The 12,700-nt window shown below is 38.6% G+C and overlaps 1 protein-coding gene across 2 annotated transcripts in view; it reads left to right on the top strand.

Annotated features, from left to right (window-relative positions):
* Nucleotides 1-12,700, top strand: part of clcn2c (chloride channel 2c) — a 164,760-nt gene that overhangs the window by 112,958 nt on the left and 39,102 nt on the right. For both annotated transcript variants that reach the window (XM_042486275.1, XM_042486276.1), the window contains exons 13-15: nt 5,273-5,342; nt 6,881-6,991; nt 10,215-10,428. In XM_042486275.1, coding sequence (XP_042342209.1) covers nt 5,273-5,342; nt 6,881-6,991; nt 10,215-10,428 — 395 coding nt within the window. The remainder of the gene's footprint in view (nt 1-5,272; nt 5,343-6,880; nt 6,992-10,214; nt 10,429-12,700) is intronic.

Here is a 12,700-nt window from a genome sequence, read left to right on the forward strand (position 1 = left end):
TGGAAGGAGCAGAATCAAGGGTCCAATGATGGGCTTTCCATGCACGTCTCAATGACACCTGCAGTAGATTCTATAAAAGTGGATGAAAGTGCACATTTGATTGGGATTTCTGGTGTTGGCGGATTAATTAATTTGCTTTAATATGCAAATATGATATTAATGATTTCCAATATAGTTTAAGTGGTTTAGTTTATTATAGTACCATGTGAGATACAGTTTTGATCAACCGGCATTCTGGTTCAAAACATCTAAATGTGTAGTTTTAAGTAATTTAGAGGCAAATGTCTACAGAATATGCTGTATAATAACAGAATAAGAAGGATAAACTTTGAAAACATAACCCATGCCTGAAATGCAACATAAAGTTATAGTATGTATACATAGTATGAATTTGTGTTATGCAAGTGTGACACTGGGGGCAGTCAGTGGGGGGGTATTGTAAAGCACATTTACACAAGTACTGTACAGTATGAGGTATTTTTCTTGTGTATATCCATTTTATACTTTACTTTTTCTGCACTGTAGGAAATAATAATAGTACAACAGCATGACATGATAGCTACAGCCATTTTCAAAACATGATAATTCTCAATAATTTATCTGTTATAGATCTGAGTCTGGATAGGATGGTATCTAAGTCAAGACTTTAGGATGGAAAGGGATGGCAGGTTAACAAGGAAACGCACTTTGATCATTTGGCCTACAAGGGAGAGGGCGCAACAGGACAACTGTACATTTGCAGACAGTGTGGTTGCTATGGTTAAGGTGCTATGAGGGGGAACAAGAAACTGCAGCCTGTATGTGTGTGAGTGTTGCCGTCTTATTATGTAAACAGGCAACTGGTTCAGGTTACAGTACTCTACATACAGTGACGCTGTTGGTTATGTGTCTTTAAGGATCCTCTTCCTCCAGACTATGTTAGGTCACAACACTGGTTCTCTGATTGCACATACGAAACTGGCTAAATCCAACCATGCATTTTAATTGTTAAAAAATTTTCAAGTAGTTTTTGACCCTGTAAAGTCAAAGACGACCATGGTTTTTTTTTTCTTCTATGTTTTTTGGCAACAGAAACACTTGCTATTATTTACTAACACCATCAACAATTTTTAGTCTAGTTTGAGTCAGACTTCAGGAAACTGCTTTCAAATAAGATTTCATCTCAGCTGATTTCAGCTAACAGATTTAGAACTGAAAATAAGCAAATAAATGACAGGCTGCATGATTAAGAATGAGTGCATGACCCACTCCACTAACATGGAGGGGGCGGGGTTTATGACCTATACTGCAGCCAGTGGCTTCACTTTTGGGGAGCTGTCATGTTTTATTGTACACTACCATTTACGTACATTTGGAAAGAACATATTTTAAACAGGTTTGCATGCAACACAGGCTAAGTAATTGACAGCTAGCTACTGCCCAGCATATTCAGTCTGTTTTACTTCTGAACTTGTAAAGTAGTGTCACTTTGTCAGTGCTTTTGGCGTAAGAGCGCAATGCTGAAAAGCACTCCTTCCCCTAAAACTAACCAACCGTGACTTTGCCGCCTCAACGTAACCATCTGTGCCAGCATGTGCATTTGTTGACATCATGGTAGAGGCATCCTGGAACATAAATAGCAGACCTAGAGGATACATAGAGCGTAATATGTAGATGTGGAAATCCACTGCGAAGCTGCAATATGTGATGACTTGGAATGAAAACTCAGCATATTTCAATCAAGCCAGTTGCCAATAAAAGACTGTTTAGTGTATATTACCAAGAGACAGATGTGTTGAATTTGTCTTGGGGGGGGGGGCTACATTGTGAGATGTTTAAAACAGGTTGGTGACAACAGCTGCGCTGCACGATTGGCCTGACTGACGTTTACACGATTGATCAGAGAGAAAGACTACCACACACCTCTCCTGTATGTCTGAGCAGGCTCGTAAAATCATTCGTCCAAAGCTCAGTTTCCCTCTCTGAGTGTGAAACCATTGTATTCCAGTCCCACGCTGTGACAGTTTTCAGCACACTCAGCACTTGGGTCTAAAAGCACTGGCTTTATGTGGACACATTACACATATAATCAGGAGTTTTACTGTCGTGTTTTCACAACTTTGTAAATTATTATAAAATGTTCTGTACACATACTTTGTATGCACATTTCGAACATTGTACATTATGATCAACTGAACTTTATGCTTAGTGTAGATGTAGGGTCAATGCTGGAAGAAAAAGAGGTGTTTTCAAATTTAGCCAGTTTAGTGTGGATGTAGGCTTAATCTGTTATACTAAAAAATAAACAAAATCAGATTACTTACAATTTTGACTAATTTTGTGCATTTTACTGCTTCCTGGTGTTTTTTATATGATACATTTAAACAAATGATGGATTAGTGATTGTTGGAGAGTTGACAAAAATGTTTTTTGTCATTACAAAAGAGACAAAAAACAGATCTCTCACCTTATACAGTACATGAGCAATTATTTGTTTTTTAGAGTGCAACTTGCCTAAAATAATTTCTCATGTTGACTATACTTTTATGAGCAATTATATAACTCAGCGGTTGTCACTTGGTGCTTTAACAACCCTATAAAAATGATTTTTGTACACATTTTTATGACCATGATCACACACTGCTATGATCTACTGTACTTTAGAGCCTTTGGTGAACAGTTCAGATGACAGCTGCTCTCAGTGTCATGGCGAGCTGTAAATTTACAACTGGATTGAACCGAGTTGTTCTCTGCTCAGTGTGTGTGTGTATGAAACTCTACGACGATCTGTCCCAAAGCGACACAGGGACACACACACATTCACATGCACATACACACACACACTCCACAGAGTTCATGGCCTCTGTAATAAACTTAAGCCTGTGTTATGAGTTCCCAGATCCTTTAAACCTTTCAAGCTCTTATTAAGGTTTTACTGGATGGGTGGAGGAGGAAGAATAAACGAGGAAGAGACAGAAGATGAAGATGATCCAAGAGCGTGAAGAATTATTCCCATGACAGTCTAGGTTTCCCATGAGGTCTATTTTGTGTGTTCAACTGGTAGTGTGTCTGTTGCTCATTGGCGCCCAGCCACGTTCAACTCTGATTCTCATCAGTGAGTCAGTGTCATGATGTGTGCGCGGGCGTGTGTGAACACCTACGCACGTATGCGCGTGTACGTGCAGTACGGGGCGTGAAAACGGCAGCAGTGTAGGGTTACAGAAGGAGATCCATTACCTCACCATGGCAGCCGGCCTTAATTACAGCTAACTATAGACAGAGCAGAGGGAGAGGGAGAGGACGGGAGAGAGACGGAGCAATGAGTGTAATTAAAAAGTCTATTTGAAACTATGAGATTATTACAGTGATGAGGTTTGTGTAATGGCTTGTACAATGCTCAAAATCATACTTTTTATTTTGTGTATTCAAACACTGAATGTCACAAATCTGCTTAGAAACTGGCCCGCTGCAAGTGATAGAGTGTGTGTGTGTGTGTGTGTGTGTGCGTGTGTGTGTGTGTGTGTGTGTGTGTGTGTGCCTGAATAGTGTTGAATAGTATTGGAGAGAAAGTCTGGAGGACAGGGTGACAGTGAAAAACATGCGACTCTGATTTTAAATGAATGTGAAAGGGATTTTTTTAACTGTTAAACAGAAAAAAAAACAACTTAAGTATAAACTGTGTGCTAGTTTGTGCATATTTGTTAGTGTGTGTATTCTGTATGTGCACGCATCTTTGTGTTAAACTAGTAGTTCAACATTTTGGGGTTACTCGTTTGTTTCAGAATATACACTTTCTTTTTAATTTTAGCAATTTTTACAGGTTATCTCCTTTTTTTACTTTTCCTTTCTTGCTATTTTCAGGTATTTTCTTTAACTTTTTAATTTTTTTTGTTAATTTTTGGGTCATGTCTTGTTAAGTTAGTCATAGCTTTTTTCTCATGATTTTCAAAAAAATAAGCCAATTTGCTCAGGTTTCAAATGGTTAATGTAACCACAGGATTGATAAAGATTAATTAAAGATACATTTTCAACATATTTGCTATAGAATAATGTACAAATGTAACAAAGCTGTGATTTACAAAAACGTACAATGCCAACATTTTTCTTTTTCTTTTTTTGGTGATGGGTTGTGTATTTTGATTTAACTCCTTTCTCCCAGCAAAACAAGTATGTTGTTATGGCTAAGCTTCACTATGGGATGAGACATGTCCACCTGATGTTAGATTCGGGTATTATAGTAGTCTCTGGTAATTGTTTAAGGAAAATTCAAACCCCCTCCACCCACGGGACGATGAAAACGAGTTATCAATTTTGTCTGATATCAGACCAGCAGTGAGGATCAAGTGCACCTCAGGACACTGTGACATCACTGAGTGTGTTTACAAGCGCAACAAAGCACGCTCACACCCAGACGCACTCATCAGTGATGCTGAACGTACAGTGAAACAGTTTTTCAGTCGAAAGAGACTCTTTAGGGAGTCTTAAGATCGAGCATTAGGCAAAATGTTGCCTCACATAGGTCATAAATTTGCCTGCTGGATTGTTTTTGTAGTCTGTCTTTATTCACCCCATTGGAGTCGTAAAACCTTGAATAAGTTTTCTCTCAAGTTAATAATGAGACACTGATCATGCACTAAAAATGGCTTGGTCAGTGCTGTCCACCCCCAATGTCAAGGATGTAATGATTGATCGTATATTTACTGTAGAAGTGATCGATATCATCGTGGCTGTGCAGAGCATAAAGTGAATTTTAATGAGACGTCTAACCAAACGTCTCTAATGAGTCCACATCAGCATGTGTGGATGTTTTTCTAATCATAAAAGGCTTATGAATCACTGCAGCTTTTTTCTTTGCTAAAATAAGCATGCCAGCATTTTACAACTCACAGTGTGAAACTCTCGGCTTAAACTTAGGAACACACACACACACACACACGCACACACACCTGACGATAATGCTCACACATTGTCAGTGGTGACATTTTCCTTTTTGTTTGCCTTTCCTAATTAGCAGTCTCTTCCGCTCTCCTGGCACAGTGTCGGCCAATCGGCGGAGTCCGCTCATTACCCAGGGTTCATTTCAGGGTCTTTGTCAAATGAAGAGTGAAAGTGACAGCTCAATCTAACCTCGGCAATAAGCTCCGCATGGCCGCCTCCTCACTGCTTGTAGAGGATTCAACTTGGCTATCATCTAGGGGCACACAGGATGGCACTCTGAAGCTAATTGAAATGCCACCCTGTTCTTTCTTTTAATGTCTCCTCTTTCTTCATCTTCCGCTTTTGTCTCTCGTAGTTCTGGATGTCTGCCCTGGCCACCACCATCCCAGTGCCCTGTGGAGCCTTCATGCCGGTATTTGTTATTGGTAAGAAACAACTGGCCCTGTTCATGTGTGTGTTAGACCAGAAAAAGTAAATGTGTCCTTAGAGGGAAGATCTTACTGAACGTTGCCTGAGAGGTTTGATATAACTCTTAATGTATTAGAGTTGTATCAATCTTCTCAATTAACTCGCGGCCAGAAAAAGCTAATTAGCTTTTTTTTTAAACGTCAAACTACTCCTTTCATTTCAGAGAAATGATGAAATTGACTTTTTTAATGAACTCTAATGTTATGAAATTATACGGTCAGCTTCAGAGCACATTTCCCAAAATATTCCTACAATTGAATTAGGACTTTGCCAAAAACTTGGGAGTTGAGAAACAGGTCATTTTTATTTTTTATCTGAGCGAAAAATGCATTCACATTTTAGCAATGCTGTCTATGCTAACACAGTTGACAAATAGTTTGTTTGCACAGGACGTCACGTCAGCGCGAAGAACTGCAGAAGTGATTTCTGCACGAAGTGCCATTGTGCTGTTCATGGCTTTGTCAATCGGTCAAATCAGGAAAAAAAGAGAGGTGCTTCCAAGTCCGAAGTAGTGACACATAAAGACGAGAAGTTTAAAAAAAAACTCACGGAAAAACGGCGGCAGACTTGGATTAAAAATCCTCCATCTAAAGTCTGGAGGGGCGGAGTCAGACAACACTTGTGTGTTCTTCACTCCCTGCCCCCCGTCTGACTCGCGGGATCACATGACTGCAAACAAGCCATTCACAGGGTTGGATAGTAATGGATTACATGTAGTCAGGATAATTTAATCAGATTACAAAAGAATAAGCAACTGTAATCAACCCAGATTACATTTGAAACTTGAAAAGTGCCCTTAGTGGAGTGCAAAGCTCTGTCAGGCAGCTGATCGCCGCCACAGCTGCACCTCGGGGAATAGTCCCTCCCAGCTCCCTTACAGTCAAGATGGCTGCAAAGATAACAACACAGATTTAGTTTTTCATCTCACATTGTGCCTAACTTTAGTGGATCATAAGATATCAAGTATGGAATTCATCTGCAGATGTTTCGGTTTAAAACGATGCCAAACTTTTCTATGGATGTCAATTTTTTTTAGCCAAGTCAAAGGTCAAAATGTGGCCTGAAACAGATGGTCAGACTTGTTTTTAACCTAGCAGACTGCCGTTAAAGCCTTTTGTTATATTCTTTGCTACGCAGTGTTATTGAAGACCATAGTGGCAGATTTTTGTGTCTGCGACCATTTTTTCACTTTACAATGCAATATTTTGTTTGATCTTAAATCCAAAGTATGCAGTTTAGATTGCATTTTTTGTAATCCAATGAATTATGTTACTAATTACACAAATTATTATTTTTTATATTAATTTTTATTCATTTGTATTCAATAGCTGACTACTTTTCAAAGTAATCTAACCCAAGAAATATGTCTCTGCAACAGTTCACAAGTAGAGGGAATTGATTAATACTTTGGGGGGGTTTTAATCGGTATATTAGCCTTGATTATCGTTTCTGGTATTAAACGCAGTAATAACTGTGGCAATTATGTGTGTATTAGGGGCAGCTTTTGGTCGTCTGGTTGGAGAAAGCATGGCAGCCTGGTTCCCAGATGGCATTCACACAGATGGCACCATCTACCCCATAGTGCCAGGAGGCTACGCCGTCGTGGGTAAGTTAAAGACACAATCACGGCACATATCTCGCTAAATGTTCTCGATGACTTTTTTAAATGATTTTCATATTTTTGTTTTCTTTTTTTACTAATTGCCATTTTTAGTTTTTGCTCTCACTTATACACAGCATTTTGTCAGATTCAAATCATTAATATTGGGGGCATGTTGTGACTGTTTTGGGGCCTGCATGAAAATATTTCTCACTCATAACCAGCTCAGCTGCTGTGAAGCAAATCGGTCTTTTCAAGATGGTAAATGTGCAAACATTTTTTTCCGCTTCTCATTAGCTGTCTGTGAAGCATCAGTGCACCCACTTCAGTAAAATACTTCCCTCGCCGTCGCTCATAGAAAAGCATCAGAATAAATATTTCCTACAGCCCAATTCCTCAATTTACATCTTCAGGTGAAGACTCTAAATGGACCCTGATAAGAGGAGACATAAAATATGATCATACTCAAACACTCGAGACAGAATCAAAATGCATTTACAAGCTCGCCCTACAAGACCTGAGGAAGAAAAATGTTTGTAAAGAAGCTCAGTTACCAGCTGACAAAAGAGTAAACTTCCACAGCTGAAAGTGCTGCTGCCGAGTCCTCATATCCTGCCAAAAAATTCAAAATGCAACTTGTTGCATAACGCAAAACTTCTGCCAAGAAATGCACTTTGTACCATAAGAATAAAGTCAAGAGATGTATGAAAATTTGTTTTCCTTCCCTATATCCTTTTTTCAGTGACTATCCTCTTAATGTAATTTCTAGCTTCTCACTCAATTTTAGTATATTAAATGATCTATGTATTTCCCATTTCGATACTCAACATTTTATTTTTCTTTAAATTTAATAAAATAAGGGCTTTTGTCATTTTTTTGTTATTCCGAAGTTGGTCTGACAGATCATAAAAATATCAGAATCTAGTTTAAGACTTTTTAAAAAAAAATATTTAATTTTGATGTTATGGCCTGAAACAAAAAAAAGAATAAAATAAATAATAATAATCCTTATTGTCTTGCAAATACCAGCTGTCCCTTCATGACGTCACTTTTCAGGGACTGTCTTCTAAATTTATTTTCCATTTTTTTCACTCAATTTTAGTTTATTTAATGGTTGATGTATTTCCCATTCCTACACTCAACATTTGATTTTTCTTTACATCTAATAAAATAATAATTTGAAATTTTTTGTTATTCCCAAGTTGGTCTGATCATGAAAATATTCAAATCCAGTTTTAGAGTTTTTAGAGAAAAAAAATGTATATATAAACAATATTTTATCTTGATATTATGGCCTGTAACCAAAAACAAACAAATAAAATAATGCATTTGATGTCCTGCAAGCACCAACTGTCCCCTCATGTCTATGTCACTTCATCCTTAATGAAGCTGCGTGTCTAATGAGATGCAGCGCTGTGAGTCCGTCCGTTCTGCTACTTGTTGACGGCCGTGCTGATTATGCCACTGTTTCAGCTTTGCGGCGGCTGTTTTTCTGAGCTGTTGCTGGCGTTGTTGTTGTTGTGGTGCACTGTAGCTGATGACTCAGCCCTTTACAGGCCTGACACTCTGATGAGCCTCTTTCGTCTCACAGCGGCGCTCGCTTTAAGGGACTAAATGTAAGGACGGGCAGAGGGAGCACTTCTGTGCGGAGGATAGGCAGACATACACAGGCTTAATTAAGTTACAAGAAAGAGTGATAAAACCCTCCTTTGTAGACTCTCTCACCCACCGTCTTTTTGTCTCCTCTCACTTTTCACTTTATTTTAATGCTTTCATTCTCTATGATTTTGTTTTTTTTAATCTCATTTATTGGATTGGCTTCTCTGTTGAGCAGTGGAGGCTCACTTCAGCACATGCTGCCCTGTCTGCTTTAATGCAGCCTTTATATTGCTCTTTTTCCAACACTTTGTTGGGGGTTGAGAAATTGAAAATATTGAGGTTTCCTTGAGCTGCTTGTATAAGCTGATTTTCGCCTTATGGGCATATGAGAGAAAATTGTGGGGAGAGGAGTGCGAGTCTGTCGGACAGAGAGAAGACAAAAGAGAGAGTGCTGGGTCTCGTTTAGAAAATTCATAACAAGATGATGACTTTTAGTAAATCGATTTCCAAAGTGTGGTTTTGTGGACTGGATCTATAACGCTGTTTATACAGTTTATTGTGTAGGGGTGTACCAAATAGTTTGAAGCTTCTAAGCTTCATACATAACATTGACATTTGAATTCTGAGTCCATATTAGAATGCTGCTCAGCTTTTCTTTTTTTCTCCATCTATATTCACTCTGTTAAAATCAGGTATTTACATTAATATTATTCGTTTTGCACTCTTTGTAGAATTAGATTGCAGTTGTGGCTATGTAGATTCTTTCCAACTGGTTTGATATAAACATTTCCATTAATTTGAGGGCACTGTAAAGTCCAAAAGTTAAAATTTAGTGGAAAATGATAGATGGATACATGTTCTGTATTATGTGAAACAAATATACTAAACTTAACTAAACTGTATTTCATTTGCTCATTTTAGGTTAAAAGTGTAAAATATACTGAATGTCGATACAAAGAAATCACTAACTGTAGCTGTCAGACAAATGTGGTGAAGTACAGGCCAGCCATTAGGAATTATTGACACAAGGGGGCAAAATTTTCAAAATCTGGCCCTTCATCCACACCCACTCCAACACAACTTGTGGTGCTTTGCATTGGCCCCCATGGGCCCTGGGCAGCCACGGTGATGTATTAAGTAGCATAAAATAGAAACATTTAAGAAAAATACAATTCAATATTATATTCTATTACATGATTTGACCTGTCACCTTTCATTTCTGTGAAGAGGAGATATAAGTTATATTTAAATTGAGAACAAAATGTGTTTTGACAATAGTCATTCTTGGCACTGTCCACTTTTGCTTAGATCATTTCTCTTTTCAGTCATAAGCAGGTCTCATAATAAGTGAGGTTTAAAATCAAAGAACTATCAGCAACTTTCATCGGTATTGTTCAACATCCTCACTATTATATATGGGATAGTAAAAGTATGATTTATTGCTCTTTGAAATCCTGGTAATATTAAACAATTTTTTTTCATTTTGATGGATGATGCCCCTGAAACCCCCTCAAGGACCCCTTTATTTAGCACCAGACCCCACCTTGAAAACCACTGATCTGAACAATTGTTTCTCTGCTGTACTTCTCTGTTCTTCCGCTCACCCGACTGTCCTCTCCCCCACCCAAAGGTGCGGCGGCCTTGTCCGGAGCGGTCACCCACACTGTTTCCACCGCAGTCATCGTGTTCGAGCTGACTGGCCAGATCTCCCACATCCTGCCGGTGATGATAGCAGTGATCCTGGCCAATGCCGTCGCCCAGTCCCTGCAGCCCTCCCTGTATGACTCCATCATCAGGATCAAGAAGCTGCCTTACCTCCCGGAGCTGGGCTGGGGGCACCACGAGTACGTGCACACCAATATCATCACTGCAATGCATTACATATATTATGTTTTTCAGCAGCAAGTGATAGGAAAACAAAATATTTCTCAATAATAAAGCAGCTACGACGTTTTGGTTTTTTTTTAATTTATGAAATAGTCTCAGTTTCATACCGATGCCTCTATATGACCGCAATAAGCAAATGAGACCATCAGTGAGAAGATCTGCTATTTCTACGTAGTTGGTCTTTGTGCCTGTCCCTGAGTATGATTGACCGCCACAGATTGTCCGGAGGAATGTATGTTTCCCAGATAAAGTTTCTCAGTGAATAGTCTGGTTCAAAGGAAGCAAGAGGACTTCTTTTTTTTGAGAATTTAATATTTGATTTCATATTTTGTGGTTATAATAAATAATGGGGCAGCAAAAAGAAAAAGAAAAGAAATAATAATTTAAAAAAAGCTAAAAGTGACAGTGATACAGCAAAGGCTAAAACACAAGTCAACCTTGGTTAGTCGTTTAACCGTTTGATACCTCAGCAAATTGATTTACTTTTATAACGTTGAGAGAAGGCCCTGAGCAACTACCAAAAAAGGAGTAAAAGTATAAAAACAATTTAAAAAAAAGAAAGAACTGAAAATGACCTGAAAAATGTGCAGAAAATAAAAAAAAAAACTCTGTGCTGTAATGTGATTTTAAACATATAATTACATTTTTCTGGGTTGAAAAAAAAACACTATTGAGTAGTGTACACAGTGAACTTCAGAGAGGCTTTTGGAGAGAGCTCTGCAGGCTGGGCTGAGAGAAATTCAGCCAGCATTTTAACATGATTAACTGGTTAAAGTTTACCCTGTTAGCATGATATTGCTTGCAAAATAGAATGTAAACAAATTCTGTCCATGGGGCACGTGTGTAACTTTTAGCATGTGAGTGTGTAACATATAAAAAAGTGTATTGTTGTTTGTGTAACATGCTAGCTTAAGCATGGTAACATGTTAATTATTATCTCTAGCTAAAGCGTCCTCGGTTTTATTTGACAGTTGCTGAAAGTTTGTGTGCTCAGCGGTTCATTTCTTTAACTGTGGATGTTGAATTAGCTTCGTAATGGCTTACTGTGTAAATGCTGCCTGTCTAAATCTATTGTATTAATAGCTGAAGCTGAGTGCACAGTTGGTCTCAATGCTTTTGAATATTGCTTTTAGTGTAGGTGTCTGAACTCTGCTGTTACACCGGCAATCACAGAAAGGAATTTGCTTTCAAAAAAAGGCAAATAAGGGTGAAAGTGCCTGGCTCAGTGGTTCACTGTTACATTGCTTTTGAATGCTTTGACTCTCATTAATGATTTATACCAACCACACGGTACTGAATGGGATTACCAGCTGCTTCATGTCCACAAAGCTCGGTGAAACCAAGCAGAAGCACTTTTGGTTTAATTATTTGGAGACAATTATTATTATGGATGTTCGCAAATCATTAGATGGAGATAATAGTTTGGATGCATCATCCACAAATTTGAGTTAATGAGGAAAATTTCATTTTCTCGCCATCTGTTTATCAGTTTCTATGGCCATCCCCTGAAGAGTTTGGTCTCTGTCTGCGATTCAGGTCTTTAGTTTCTACATCAGGACCTCAGCTGACCCGCACTATCCATCTCCTCGTTATCTATTCCTCTCTCCCCCTATCTCTGCTGCTCTCTACTCCTCTGTGTCTCCTTATTATCCTGTGCGACCTTCTGGCCTCTCCATCCCACCCTCTCTCTCCTGTCCTGCCTGTGTGTCCGAGAGAATCAAGAGAAATCCGTCCAACAGTGTTTTAGAAATACAGTGCTAAACCGTGATGTACACTTTTAAACTTGTTTTAAAATGTTTAAAGTAGCATATTTTTACTATTTCCCTGCATATAGGATGAATACTTTTTCAGTGTAGTTGCTGCTTGGAATGTGTGGCTGGTGTTGGCCTACTCAGTTTTAGGAGTCATGTGCATGACAAGTTGTCAAAGGGTTATCTGCACGCTCAACTACCACACTAAGGTTTCATCTACACTGGTACACTTTAATTTTAAAAGGCTTAACCATTGCGATGTTTATGCCTAGTGTCCACACTACTCTGGTGTGTAGAGACCTTTGAAAATGCTGCTGTCCCTGTTTTAGTTTAAAAACTCTGGGTTTTAGTCTGGATCGGGGTAAACGGAGACCTTAGGACACAATGATACAGTCAACCTTGTTTACATTTTAGGTGTTATTTGACGTGAGGTGTCAAACCAAAACGTTATAGCTAGGCCTACATACCTTTTGTGATT

This window comes from Plectropomus leopardus, chromosome 5 (assembly GCF_008729295.1).
Source record: "Plectropomus leopardus isolate mb chromosome 5, YSFRI_Pleo_2.0, whole genome shotgun sequence".
NCBI classification, from domain to species: domain Eukaryota; kingdom Metazoa; phylum Chordata; class Actinopteri; order Perciformes; family Serranidae; genus Plectropomus; species Plectropomus leopardus.